This window comes from Mytilus trossulus, chromosome 9, assembly GCF_036588685.1.
Source record: "Mytilus trossulus isolate FHL-02 chromosome 9, PNRI_Mtr1.1.1.hap1, whole genome shotgun sequence".
In the NCBI taxonomy this organism is placed as follows: domain Eukaryota; kingdom Metazoa; phylum Mollusca; class Bivalvia; order Mytilida; family Mytilidae; genus Mytilus; species Mytilus trossulus.
Window position 1 is genome coordinate 21,197,196 of NC_086381.1, and position 16,293 is coordinate 21,213,488.

At 30.5% G+C, this 16,293-nt stretch overlaps 1 protein-coding gene across 4 annotated transcripts in view; it reads right to left on the reverse strand.

Moving 5' to 3' along the window:
- Positions 1 to 16,293, reverse strand: part of LOC134685297 (tumor protein p53-inducible protein 11-like) — a 144,729-nt gene that overhangs the window by 80,469 nt on the left and 47,967 nt on the right. Inside the window, exon 1 of one of the 4 annotated variants that reach the window (XM_063544923.1) lies at positions 9,609 to 10,014. The exons of 2 other annotated variants lie outside the window; for them this stretch is intronic. In XM_063544923.1, coding sequence (XP_063400993.1) covers positions 9,609 to 9,751 — 143 coding nt within the window. In that variant the 5' untranslated portion in view covers positions 9,752 to 10,014. Of the gene's footprint in view, positions 1 to 9,608; positions 10,015 to 16,293 lie in introns of those variants that run through there. One more of the 4 variants, XM_063544922.1, reaches the window with a different exon arrangement.

Genomic DNA, 16,293 nt, shown 5'->3' on the forward strand with positions numbered 1-16,293 from the left:
AACAATGACAGACATCTAACAAAAATAAGTATTCTAAATAAAACGCTCCTTGGAAAAGAGATTGAAAATAGGAAAAAGGCAAAGGTCTGAACAACAACCCAACAATAGACCAAAAAACAACCTTAAGCCCACTAAAGGGTCTTCAATGCAGCAAGACAAATCTACATCCGGAGACTGTTTCTCTTAGCTGTGAAGTATTTTTTGTTTACTTTAAGTGTCCTTTAAATGTCATCATTTTCTGTATGAATGTTGGTAAATGAGAATTTAGAATTAATTCTTGTAGCCTGCATCTCATAGAATGATCAAATTAATTCTTGTAACCATCTCATAGAATGATCCAATCAAAGACAATTGATGTTTTGTTTAGAGCAAATCTTTTAGAAATATCCCAAAAACAGGTTCCGATTCAACATGGTAACTTTTAAAATATCAAAGTTACAAATCTTCTTGACTCTTTTGCATGTATATACAATAGACTCATTCTACATTTTCCATAGTAAGATCTCCTGTTTTCAGGAGAATGAATAATGACATGAAGAAGCTAACTGACAGTTTGAAGGGATTATAACTTTTGAGCAGTTTACAATTTAAGAGAGTTGTTTTAGTGCAAAGATCTCCCTCAAAAGCACTTGAAAGTCGAACATTAAATAAATAACTGCCAATTATACTCAATACCATTACATAATATCATTATCCAAGTAACCACCAGATTTTAGGCAGAAAGCCATGACACATGTTAACATGGCTTCTGATTAATGTAAAAACTAAAGCTAAAATAATTAACTAAATGCAATTAAAAATCCCCCGCTGACCTGAGAATGTTGATTTTTTGTGGTGGTAAACTTGGACAATAATAGATGTGAGGGCGTATATGAAAATGATTTAACACTATATAAGTTTTAGACCTGTCTGTATCTTCCAGTACCTCATTCAAATTGACACCAGGCCTTTTACTACAGAAGTCACTTGTAAAATAAAACTAGCAAGCAAACTGAATGAAAATTAAGCTTTTGTTTATCTGCCCTTCAAGCCAGGAACCATTACTGACGAGTAAAATAAAATTAAAAGCATTTTATTTACAACTATAGCTATTGAAATCAAAGTTAGCAATAATTACTGAACTGAACTTTTAGTGTTCAATTCTGTTTACCAAAACGGATAAAATAATTGATTAAATAATACTGATTGATTCTATTGCATAGTAATTGGATAACATCAGAGAATAAATCCACAAACTATCTACATGATCTATGTATGTAACATGTGTTAGAGGATGCACTTATAATTCAGTTTTCATTTATCAATTAAATAAGTCAATTAATAAAATGAAAAGAAACAAATAAATATAATAAATATATCATATATATCACATGGCTTTGTAAGACAAACAGAACACTAAGTTTCTCACTGGGTCTTTAAGTAAGATTGGTATTTGTACTGTAAAAAGTAAAATCACAAAAATACTGAACTCAGAGGAAAATCAATACCGAAAGTCCATAATCACATTGCAAAATCAAATAACAAAACGCATCAAAAACGAATAGACAAGAACTGTCATATTCCTGACTTGGTATAGGCATTTTCAAATGTAGAAAATGGTGGATTAAACCTGGTTTATAATGTGTATAGGTGCACCTGATGAAGGTAAAAGATCAGATCTCCATGTGGAAAAAGTTGATATTGCAACAAGCAATAAGAAGGAGAAGAATAAAAAGAACAAGACTGTGTCCATAGTAGATGCCCATTTGGACTATCATTTTCTATGTTCAGTGGACCATGAAATTGGGGTAAAAAATCTAATTAGAATTGAAATAAGAAAGAGGGACGGACAGACAGACCCAAAAAAATGACCATAATTGAGACATAAAAACAATTATTGAATAATAAAATTATATATATTTCTCATTTATCTAACATATTTATATATAAAACGGTAATTTTAAAGTAATTTTGATGACATTAGATACTGCAAATTACCTAGGTGTTGAATGTTTGATATTACACTGAATGAATATAAATATATATATTATAGAGATTCCATATCTTGGATGTTACTTTACTGTGTTTACAGATATGACGGTTTATTTAACATGTTATTTAATTGTGTATACTAAGTACATGTAATTGCTGTTTTTGATTGAAATCAATACATTGAAGAACAGATAACATCTGTAACATGAAAGAATTCTAGAATCAGTTAAAGATTCATCTAAATCGTAAATTCATCATTGTATCATAAAAAATATACTGTTATAATCAAAAGATTTTTAGCTGATTTCTCCCAGATTAATGCCGAGATTTCACATCATTTTAACTTTTGATATAAAAAATAATGAGAAACGGTATGACTGCCGACAAGACAACATAACCCACCAGAGACTAAAAGAAGATCATGTAAATAACCATAGAGCACAGTGTACATACAACCTTTAACAATAATTGATTTTTGGTTGCTTAACATCCAGTGGCATATATTTCATGCATGTTCAGGACGAACCTTCAATAATGAGAAAAACCAATACTGTACAGTCAGTGAGCTATAAAAGGCTCCAACAAAATGTATAACAATTCTGACCAATGAGAATATTAATAGTTTAAATTATGCTGGATCAGAAACTGGATATAAAATTTTGTAGAAATTATTTTAAAAATTGGAATAATTTTGAAATATAAGAGCTTAGAACAGAGGCTTAATGGGTTATTAGAATCTCAATTTTCAAACAGTATTTATTGTGTAAAATGAAGCCGAGATATTTTTAAAACATTAGATGTTTTCTTTGTTACATCATAGTTCCTTTAAACAGTGTACTTTTAGGGATTGATCTTGTTTTCAAAGACTCTTGGTGAACAAAAAAGAGACTATAATCCACAGAAAGGTAATATTTGAGTTTCTATTAAACTTGATATAAAAGGTCAAAATGCTTAACTTGTCATTCACATATGCTTTCTATTTTCAAAATGCATTTAGGACAAAAAATGGATTTTATTTATGTTATTGATAAAATGGTTAATTCTCTGACAATTTAATCCATAATCTCTGTAAAATAAAATGAAAACAAGTATAAATATGGGAATTAATTTTCATGGTTGAAGGTTATATGGTAGATTGTAATTGCTTACTACCTCATCTGGATATTTGTCTCATTTGCAATCTGAGATCTTCTCATATTTATATAATAGTACACCAATATATGCTATTGAAGGCTAAATAACACAACTTAAAATTGCTAAAAAGTTGAATGGTCATATATTTTTCAATGGCAAGTCTGTAACCTGAATTAAAAATCAGCATTAAATAATTTGTTGCCATTTATAAAAAATCTTAAGAGAAAAATCACTTGTTTGATTGATGAACAATTTAATTTCCAATCAATTTAAGTTGTATTGAAGGTCTTTTGTGTCAAAAACCTCTAAAGGTTTAATCTTTCTGAAATTTGATTTACCATCAGAATTTTAACATTATAATTTTGTAGACAATTATACAAAAGTTACATGAAAGCTTTTTTTAATGATGATTTTTCAGCTTTTTTTTAGTCAATATCTTTTGCCCTAATCCTTAATGATTCTTAATTCTGTCTGAAATAGACGTTGAAATTCATCAGATACTCAGCATGTCCCAGGATATAGCTTCATACAGTCAGCTTGAATTGCATCCTGCTTTTAGGTAAAAAATTCAAATTTTCTTTTCTGATCCAACCTGATAATAATCTCAAATATTAAATGACTTTTTTACAAACCATTTTGGATTAAATATTAGACTAGCAGCTACCGGGGCAGAGACAAACATATCTATACAATATACAAAATAATCATCTGTTCTTACTGACTGATAGTTTCCATTCTCAGAACAGAAGAGTGATATGAAAAAAATATCACTAGAAACTAAGAGTGTCTAACAGTTATAGGTAGAATAGCGATAAACACATTATCATTGGTCATCTCAACTCGATTGCTTTTCTCACTTTCACCAAACACTGGCTAAAGGGAGACAATGAATCTGGTTGAGATGTCCAACGATAATCTATATGTTTCATGTTTATCATAATCTACCTAAATCTGTAATGTCAGTTGGATGATCTACAAATATTGACTCTATGTTCTATCTTGTTGGGTGCAATGAAACAAAACCATTAGGCTGTCAGCTTTGTTCTTAAGGTGGTACCCAACACCTTAACTAAAATTAATTCGGCTTCTTTAATTTTCATAAGATTTTGACAAAGTATTAACTTTTACCATTTGACAAAAGCATAAAAATTTCAAAAAATTTGAACCAACCATTTTATCAGAAAATTTACACTGGTTATATATACATGTAGTACTTTGACAAACACTTGTTTTGATCATTGAAAAGCTTAACATTCCCTTAACAACACAATGTTATTAAAACACTCAGCTGCTTTTGCAGAGTTATCTCCCTGTAGTGTTAGGTATCACCTTAAACATTGATAATTAACCTACTGATTTTTGCCCTCAGTTACTGCTATATATATATTATATTTACTGAAGAAATATAAAAAAATAAATCATAGTTCATTGAGCTGTCATTACAGAAATATATTAATGTTATAATCATAATGGCATATTTTGAAATTAGTTTAGTCTCAAATAAGAATTTGACTCTTGAGTCTGCCAAAGGTTTGGTCTCATTAATGCATAATTAGCACAAAGTTAAAGAAAATATCATTAAGAATCAGTGTAAAAGATATTTTTAAGTTTTCTGATTTTGTTCTCCAATAAACCTGGTATTGCATGAATATTGATCTATTAATAATACTATCCCTCTTAGTATATTGCACTCCTAGCTGGAGTAATATCTTCTCAGGACGAATTTCACCATTACCAGTATCCATGCAATAACTCTATATATTGAAACAATTCTTATGGTTAGTCTGTCAAGCAAATCAGTACAAGACAGTTGTAGCTAAATATTTATGAAAAAAATACACTCTTAAATCCATAGCTTTTATACAAAAACAAACCAATATTTGATATTACTTAATCATATCCAATACTATATATAAGCATCAAATCCAATACAACCACAAAGAAAACCGACCCTGTATTTTCTGATAACTCTGAATACAAATATTGAGAAACCCTTCCTGTGATATAGCAATATTATGGCGTTACATTAGGGATAACAATTAGTGCTGAAATCGGGCAGCGCTGACAGTAAAGTGTAACTAAATACAATGTTTGACTGAAAGCAATTAATCCTATTGTACTGGGAGCAATATTTAAAATCTGTACCAACCCACACAAGACCATTTAGTGAAGAAAACAAAGCCTTTCTCCATCCAGTCAGAAACTTAATGGCCATACTTTAAAATGACTAAGTCCTCAGGAGAGTTATTTGCCCAGAATAACGGAAAGAAAATAATTAACAATGACCACTATATATTCAAAGAGTTGGTCTGTATTACTTCTGACCATGCTATGTTTTTCTACTATCCACCTTTTCATGGTAAGAGTCTGAAAATATCTTCCTTCTTATTAAGTATCAGGGCCATGGAGACAACATCAACTTATGCAAGTAAAAGTACATGGAGACTTTTTTTATTATTTTTTTTAGCAGGTTTAAACATTTTAATAGGTACCAACTTTCACCCCTACATGAAACAATAGTGCTACAGCACAACATAGAAAGTGACTGACTTTATACAGAAATATGAGCAATAGCAATTCAAAATAATTTCAAATACCTAAGTATTACTTAATGTTATTTCTATTAATATTCAACTATGATGGCATCACACATTAAAACCATTTACTTCTATTCAAAAAGTCCCTGATGTGTAAAAATGTAGAATAAATTGTACTCAGGGTGTCCTTGAACAGACCTATTATATCATATTTGATTTCAAAAATTTGCCCGCCGGTAGTCTTGAATAAAAAAATTCTGAGATTCTGCATGATCATTCATAACTAACATTGTTACATCCATTAAAATCAAAGTGACAAATCAGGATCTTTGTGTTATTGTCTTATTTCAGGGACTCTCACATTCCTTATATTTAAATAGCCGTTTGTTTTAAATATTTAAATAGCCGTTTTAAAAAAAAAAAATTAATCAAGCTATTGGTGCTTTCATTTTGCATATCCTCCATTTTTAACCTTTTCTCCAAGTATCTTTCTCTGTATGACACCCATTTGATCAGAGATAACCTATAACTGAAGTTGGTGATAAGATATTGTTCATAATAACAACAATTCTCTAGATTTATTAAACCAGCTTAATCACCTAGGTGGTCTCAGGGTTATAAGCATCAGACTTTTATTGCCAATAGGTAGTAAGGATTTATCCCCAGTGAAGTCAAATGGTCAAACCAAAGATTGAAAATAGATATTTCTTGTTTCCCTGCAAAACACACAGCAGTAAATACTAAGAGCATAAACTGGTGACACAGAGATATGTCTCGCCCGGTCAGCATAAAATTCAGAAAAGACAATCTGACAGACAGCAACATTGCTAATGATTCATGGTCTTTGACCATAACCTTAGGGTCCAGGGCCTTGCAATAGTGGACACAAAAAGATGTTGTGATAGTAATGTGACCATAACCTTAGGGTCCAGGGCCTTGCAATAGGGGTGATAGTAATGTGACCATAACCTTAGGGTCCAGGGCCTTGCAATATTGGACACACTGAGATGTTGTGATAGTAATGTAACCATAACCTTAGGGTCCAGGGCCTTGCAATAGTGGACACACTGAGATGTTGTGATAGTAATGTGACCATAACCTTAGGGTCCAGGGCCTAATGTAATAGTGGACACACTGAGACGTTGTGATAGTAATGCACCACAAGTAGTCCTTTCAAACTGACTCAGACTCAACAATAAGGCTCTTCACGGTTAGTTTGGCCATAATTGGATAGGGGTAAGATTTTCATAATGGAGGTAAAAATGGTGTGAAAAATATGGGAACACATCATTAAAACAGAGCAGTTGCTTAGAAACATGCATAGGATTTCCCACACTTTAATACTATTTCTACCTCTTTCAAAAAAATCTGCCCAAATATGGCCGAACTAACCGTGGAGAGCCCTACTGTTGACAACAATGACACCACCAGAAAAGCTACATCTGTGTCTTGTCAGGGGAGACAAAAACGGGTTTGCTCAGAGTCAGAACAAGGAGGTAGGTCAAGTTAGTCAATTGTCTGCTTCAAAATTGTTCCATTGTGAGATACATGTAGTACTATATACCCCTCAGGGTATCAATAAATAAAAATATAAATCCAGCTCACTATAATGCTAGTAGGTCTAGAACAAAAGCAAGATGTGTGTATTTTTTTTATATCAAATTCCCATGCTTATGGTCGATTATGCATTGTATATGCCATTTGACATTAAACTCATCCATTATGATATGCAATTACTGGGTTTATATTGAAAACAATCAAATTTCATTTCAGTTTGGACAATTGACATCATGAAAAATTATCAAGATAAATCAGACCTTTAGTATGTGTTAATATAAGGTATTTGCTGTATCTGTATTTTATTATATAATACAGTATGAGTTGAATTGAAAAAGTAAAGATATATAATAATATCACACATGGTATTTTAGCCCAAATTCTTTGAATAAAACGTTAAAACAAATGTAGCTTATAGACATACACTCTCCTAATGTTATTCAAATGAGTGGAAAATGTTTAGACAAGCATATACCAATATATATTTCTTAACTTATTTTTTTCTCCTAAATTATTATTTTTTGGTTTTCTACATATATTTGAATTCCCTCCAGTCAATATTTCTAACAGAAAGAACAAATTCCCAAAATCAAGAGATGATATCAATCATGTAAGCTCATTAGAACCACTAAGTCATTTACAGATCATTCATTAGGGAGTTGATAAAAATATTTGATAATAATTGCTCATAATAAGATGACATTGTATTTTCTGGATAAATTGATCCGAGGAAATTTTTCTCACAAAAAAATTCTCATGGGAACTCTCTTCTGGTTTGCTTTTTACCGTAAATAGAATTTGACTAATTTGATGTTTACTTGATATGAAACCCTTAAGGTGTACTAAAGAAGTATTTAATGCTTTAAAAGCTCTTTTTCTGTTTTTTCACTTCAACATTAAAATACTTGTTGACAAGAAAACATGATAGAACAATGCTTCAGAAATTTTTCATCATGTTCTTGAGACAATTACCGGTAGGTTTCAAGTCAAGGTTCATATTGAAAATATTTAGAAAAGGCATCCTTTTCTTATTTACCTTTGGTGTTTTTTTGTTTTTTAAAATTTTTGATTGAATTGCTATTATGTGATTCAATGAATTACTTGACCTTAAGTATTATAATACAAAAGGTTCTGTTTACACATGTACTGAAGACATACAGGACCAAGGCTTGTAGTGGCACCAGCTTCAAACTTTCCTTACATTTACTGGCTCTATTATAACAATGTCTTGAAAACAAAGATTGCGATAAGTCTATTTAGGTTGACTGACCTAGCTGATACAATTTTCACACAATTGGTGCTGTGACCAGGCAGTTATTCCAAATTGAGAGCAAGCAACATTTTCTATGCATTTTTTCTGCATGTTTTAGTAGTTAATGAAAATATCGTTATATGGTTAAACTGCCAACTCTGATCTAGTTTTACTAAAGCTTTTTTAATTAAGTGTTCTAGGGAAGAAACAAGAATGTGTCCATAGTGCATGGATGCCCCACTCGCATTATCATTTTGCATGTTCAGTGGACTGTGAAATTGGGGTCAACCTTAATTTGGCATTAAAATTAGAAAGATCATATCATAGGGAACATGTGTCCTAAGTTTCAAGTTGATTGGACTTCAATTTCATCAAAACCTACCTTGACAAAAAAATTTAACCTGATCTTCACACTATCTTTTTCTTTGTTCTGTGGACCGTGAAATTGGGGTCAAAACTTTAATTTGACATTCAAATTAGAAAGATCATATCATAGGGAACATGTGTACTAATTTTCAAGTTGATTGGACTTCAACTTCATCAAAAACTACCTTGACCAAAAACTTTAACCTGAAGCAGGCTGAACGGATGCACAGACAAACGAACAAACGAAAGGAGGCACAGACAAGTAAACATAATGCCCCTCTACCATCGTAGCTGAGGCATAAAAACTAATCAAAGAGAATTTAACCAGGTTAATTTTGTATGGTTCAACTGGTTGAATACTCCACAAACTAGGTTAATAACCTGTCATTAGTGTGCAGTACCTATTCAGGATCATTATCAGTGGTTGTCTATAGTTTAAATTCTGCTTTTTTTTGTCTTTCAAAAATTTTGGTTTGAAGACAGATGTTAGAAACTCCGGTGACCTTTTTGTTAATTTAGAAAGATAATATAAAAGATCCATATGTTCATGACTAAAAAGGCAACATTACAACCATCCGTTTGGATATGCTCTTAAAGTTTGGTATTTCAATATTAGAAACTGACCAATTAAATGTTTAGATAACTATTTTCATACAAAATTTTCTAAGCCATGCAGCAAAAATAGTCAAAAAACAAAAGCGGTATATAAAAGTAGACTAGATAGACAGGATGAAAAATTAAATACTGGGAAATTTCTTACTAAAATTTATTAAAGAAAATTAAAGACTTACTTTTCTAGTTTATGTAGGTGTGGCATTCTCTTGGTAGCTGGGGCTGTAATAATATTAGCAGGGAGGCTATCAGTAGTATTTCCCTCTGCTCCAAGGGAATTCCCCTCTACGAAGGGTTTCCTTTCAATAATATTATTCTCCATAATCAAGAATGGTTATTTCAATCAAGCAATATTCCAGTTGAAACTAAAGTGCTTAAATTAGTTAAAATCAATGTAATCACAAAAATTCTACTACCTACAATTAATGTTGCTCCAAAGAATCTTTTGTCAAAGATGTTTACGGCCTGTACAACCTTACAAAGCATGTATTGACAATGTTTACAGAATTTTCCAAGAATGCCACAATTTATACTGGATGTAACACTTATAGATCTATAAAATTTATAAGTGATAATTTTAACACGTTCAGTTACAATATTGATGATCTAAATATAAATCCTTCAAATAATTATCCCACAATATCAGTAGCAGTACTATTAACAGAAAAATCTTCAAGTACTTTTTTTAATCCATCAATATAAAGTTTATATGCCTTTTTTTAATCCATTAATAGTTTATATACAAAGCTTCATGGTAACAGGTAAATGTATATATACTGTTTATGCTATGCAAGGTGTTGAAGTAAAAATATCATACCACTCGATGAAAATCAAGTATCATCATCAAAAAATGCAATTGTTGCCTATGAGGAGAAATCATGGAAAAATCACTGAAAAATTAACACACAATTGCTGCTATTATGTATCAATGCCTCTAATCTATAAACAAGGTCCCAACAGAAATCTGATGAAACACAGATTTCTATTACAGGAATATATGTAAACCTATCTTATGTATACATATATATATGCAAATGAGGTGGCTAGGCTGACATCCCGTCAGAACTAATCCTATTCATCCTATGCTTAGGACAATATCAATTGGCTATCTACCTGAGAAACTCGCTATTGCAATTAACATCCCTTTCAAAAGATTGATCTAGATGTTAGAATCAGCTCTGGCACCAGCAACCAAGTTTGAAAATCTTTATTTGATTAATTATTAGATGTTCTGTACATACAAAAGGAAGCCAACAGAATGTTAAATCTTCTGGGATTAAAAGCCGTCATATTTATACATTTTGATCAATCATTGTAATTGGACATTTTGAAATCCTATTGGACGAAATAAACATCAACTGAAAATTTTACACATTTTCTCCGTTGGCGATTTTACACATATTCGACTACAAAGCAAAGAAACTTTTGAGTAAAGACTTCCTATTATGGAAAAAGATTGTTTTTGAAATAACAATTGGATGTGAAAATGTGATTATTTTATATTCCTGTGTGACCATTTTTAGGTTGCTCAAAGTGTCGACTGCTTCATGGATTCATTGATGTTTTTTTAAATAGATATAATGTTATCAGTCATGTATATGTCAGTTTTACATCAAAACTGCTTTAGTATTGAATTTTCATCAAATAGTACATGACCTGGTTATCTTTATAAACTCATGTTACATGTTACAGAAAAACTAAAAATAATGGAAACCATGATTTGAAATCAGTTTATTATTGACATGGGATTTTTTATGACAAAAACGAATCAGTTTATATATAATTGACATGGGATTTTTTTATGACAAAAACAGATCAAAGATAAATATAGGGAAGATACATACTATCCATTATTGATAGAAGAAAAGCTTTTGGAAACAATATGATCAACTCTCTTTTAAACTATTTCTCGTTTGTTTATTCATAATATACAAATTCTGGATGAGATAATTCATATCTGATGTTTGTATTACTTTGAAAATCCATTTTATATAAGCATTCTGAAAGACTTGTTCTTTTAGCAACCAAGTTATAATTTCACTTAATAAAATAATTTAAGAGATTTTTTTTAATTGATTGATTAATGTACACCACTGCTGATTCTTGAATGTTAATAAGACACATTAATTCTATGTTTCTTCTACATTCTTTCATTAGGTTAAGCTAAAGCACTTGTAACCAGCTCCATTTATTTCTTTACCAATTAAATGATGAATATCTTAATGCATGACTTTGATCATAGGAAAATAATCTACAAAGAAATCAACCAGCATACAAATAGCTAAAAGTGCAATCCTTGTTATAACACAATTTGTTAATTACACTAATTGGAATCAAGGATCAGCTGTTCACAGACAGAGAGTCAACAGACAGGTACAAAGTAATAGCAAGTCAATAGCCATGCACCTGATACAATCTCCTTTATATAATGTTCAGTCATAGGTACATGATTTTCAATTAAGATTCTTTAAGGCTTTTCAAATTTTAATGGCAAGGTCTCAGCTGATACTTTATGCAATTCCTAAACTCTGACTGAGGTTGCTGTAACAAAAAAATAACTTTAGCGTATAATAATCTGGTTATCTATTATAGGCTTTATAGCAAAGCTATGTTATTTCTATACTGAATGCTCCTATGAGCATGTGTTGCTCACCTGCTAATTTTGCATAAAATTCATACATTGTGAAGAAAGTATTACATATACTGTGTTCAAATAAAAGTTCACAAAAAAGATATATAATCCACCAAGGGCAATAACTTCTATAAGGAGAAGACTTAAGAATTCTGGTATTTTCACAGATTTGTTACAGTTCTGTTCATGATCTGATAAATTAAGCTTTTTATAGTGTCTATTCTATTCATTTACTTTAACTTACACAAAAAGTGAAAACAAAGGTTCAAAATCATCAATCAAGGACACTAACTCCAATAAGGATTCCACTGACAATTTCTGCCATATTAACTCAAAAGTATATTTTGTTCTGGAAAAATAAAAGGGACTGAATGCAAACCATTATAGGTCAATGTTACTGCCTTCAACACGGAGCCTTGGCTGAGGTAACACAACGAACAACAAGCTATAAAGGGCCCCAAAATTACTATTGTAAAACTATTCCAATGGGAAAACCAACGGTCTAATCTATATAAAAAAAAGCATGGTTTTTATATTGAGGTCTGCTTTTAAAAGGATATGTTCAAGCTTCCTTAAAAGCCAAAATTTAAATTATTTGAAACCTCAATTGACTGAGTTGAACTTATAAATGATAGTTCATTTTATTTTAGTCCTGATCTTTGAAAAAAAATAGTGTCCAAGAGACAAAAGGGTTACCTCAACAGCTCATCTGACATCACATAGTTATTCCTCGAGTCAAAAAAAAAAAACAGACTTGTATCAGGGGTGGATCCAGCCATTTTAAAAAGATTTCTAATTAAAAGGAAAGGTATTAAAAGTAAGACTATATATACTGTACTATAAAGCCTCAGTAATTTGAAAGATCTTTGTTTACTCTAACATAAATGGATCACATTAATTTCGTTTCAATATAAAATTATTTATCAATAAGTCGAATCATTATAATCAGATTTGTTCTCCTCAACATTACAAACAAAAAGCTAATGGTGCCCTTATTTTTCTATCATCAGTAAAATACATGTTCGATTTCTTATATATTGTCTAGATAAATGCAACATGTAATAATGCAATGTTTAAATTACATACTGGTTAGCATTTAACCACTTATATCATTCAAGTTTGTCGTTTACTTTCCGAATAAAATGTGTCTGACACCACTTATATGTAATAAACAAAATAAGTTGTTTGTATCAGACAATTCAACTTTGAATAACATAATCATTATAAGGACTCTAACTTCAAATATGTAGTACCGTATTCAGTCATGTATAGTATGCAGTTGTGTATAATACACTCACTTTTCATACCTCCAAGAACAGTGATTTAAAAAAATAAAATAATTTTTAAGTCTCAGGTACTCTGTATAAAAACAATAGTATGATATTTGACAATCAGTTAACAGGAAGTGCCTAGCTTTATCTGACATCTTATAAGTAATCTGCTCCATTTAATTCATAAGAAAATATCAATATTTAGCCATCATCATACATGTTATGAATGGTTTGAACAATTTTTTCTATAATGAAAATGTTTTATAGGAAATTTTCTAAGTAGTGCATTTGAATGTATAATGATTTAGTAAAACTTCACAAAAAGAAATTTCATCTGTTCATTTTAACCTAAAAATCAAGGTAAATGTATTCTTGTATTGTTATAGAAGATCAAAAGAAAAACTAAAAAAAAAAACCTTGGATTTTATGAACTCATCTCATTAAACATCAAATATAATGAAATTATCATACACCGTAGCCGATCCAGGGGGGGGGGGGGTCTGAGGGTTGGAACCGCCCATTTTTTTTGGCCGATCAATGCATTTGGGAACCCTCCTTTTTAAAATGGCTGGATCCACCCCTGATACAATTAGATTAATGGACATCATTGGAAACATTAATGCAATGTCCAATTTGTGCACAGTTTATATCAGATATTTTTTATCAATACATATATCCCATAAACTCATAATTTGATCTATCATTTTAATGGGTGGATGGAGAGAGGGGTATGTTTGAAGAGGCAGGTGCATCAGAAATGTTTCCCTGTTGTTCAGTTGTTTGGCATTTGGAAGATGTTTTTCTCATTCTTTAATTCTTTAAACATAAGAACAACAAAGACATATGAAACCGTCTAAATATTTTTTTTATATGACCCAAAACAATTAGACCGTTGGTTTTCCCGTTTGAATGGTTTTACACTAGTTATTTTGGGGCCCTTTATAGCTTGTTGTTCGGTGTGAGCCAAGGCTCCATGTTGAAGGCCCTACATTGACCTATAATGGTTTACTTTTTTAAATTGTTACTTGGATGGAGAGTTGTCTCATTGGCACTCACGCCACATCTTCCTATATCTATAAAACAATTTCTAAATGGTAATATTACACTTAATATATTTACAAATTGCAGCTTGCAAACAAATATTGTTATGGTCATATAAAACTTTTATATTAAGAAATTATAGCAGCTGAGCCTGAAAACAAATATTATTAAGATGAAAACTTATGATAATAATAACATTTATAGTGATAAATGGAACAATTCTACACCAGTCAAGAAAAGGGCTAATTGTCCTATGGTAGTTAATGACCACTTTGTCACAAACAGTTTATTAGATTGATTGATGAGTATAGAAAAACGTTTCTTCCTGTAATTGTATTGGTACAGCTTCTGTTATCTTTAAAAAAATAACATGTAAGAAGATATTGGAAATTTTGTATGAAAGTTGATATGCACTTTTAGGATAGATATCATATTCAAACAAATTAATTGACCAAACAAGCTATATTTAATGATTTTCATTTAAAGAGAAGAACAAAACATTAATCTTGAGTTTATTCTACTATCATTTATTCGTTACACTTTCTACCAAAGCTAATACAACCTAATTAAAATCACATCTTTCACTTTATTTTAATATATTGCTTCATTAGATTAGTTTGTTGTATTATATGCAAGATCTTAAAATATCACATAAGGAGTCAGGTTCAGTGAACTTTTTAGCATTGAGGTTCAAATATTTACATTCAAAATTTTTCATTTTTTTTACTTTATCATTAACGTTTAATAATTGGCTAATCTGCAAAATGTTGCTTTATATAATTCTAATCATTCTATATTGCACACCTGGATAATTACAATATGAAATTGTAGGAGAGATCCGATTCTACACCAAAAAGTAATTAAGGAAAAGTTTGTAATGGAGGGTACGTAAAATCTTGAAGATTCCGATGGAGCTTTAAATTATTCTGTGGGAATAAGATAGAGATTTTCTTTACCAATGAAAGGTTGTCTTACAGGATTTTTAAGGTCTTCCGGGTGCAAAAATGTCAAGATCTTAACAAGATTGAGTCCAGTAGAGAACTCAAAGGGGAAAAGATGGAGGCATTAATAAATATACTCTGTAACGGGGAAATCAAAGCAAGGTGTTCTTCAGACTATATCTTTTGAATAACTCAGAATACAAGTTGTAGATTTATGTTGTAAGAAATTAATTCTTTATTAACTTATAATTTGTAAAACTTACAAAGATACAAACCCACAACTTTGTTTAAGGATGATAATATGTAAAGTTGACTGATTTTTTCTTTCTTTAAACACCAATGTAACATGCTGATAGCAGATCTTATGTATGCTTACAGAGTAATTTCAAAATATGAATAAAAGGTGATGCTTTAAATGAAATATTTTCAAAAATCTATTTGATTCGACATAAAATATTGCATGATTCTATTGTATGAGAGTGTTATCAGACAGTTCAACACTTATCTAAGAAATTGTATTACAACTATTCTATCAATATCAACATTCAGTCCATCAATTCTTGAAAAAAGAATGATGTAAAGTTGCATGACAATAGTGATGCTACGTGACTTCTGTCTTCTGAGGAATCAAACTTAAAATCAAAGACTATACTGCCAAGAGGATTAACTACATTAAATGTCAAACTTAAGCTTTTTTCTTATGATGGAAGGTGACACAATTACATAAAAACGATATTACAAAACAAATTTTTATCAAAGGTTCCATACATCAAAACATGCAGTATATATTGGAAATTTCTACTTTGCTATAAGATTACATGACATTTGTTAAAACAAGATATATGATTGTGCAATTCAATAGAATACCTTGTTCTTTTAATCAACTTGTTTTATCAGATTCCACATTGTTTTATTGTCTTCAGTTCAGAAGATACTGAAATTTTATTAAATAATTATAAATTATGGGCCGGTACTTTCA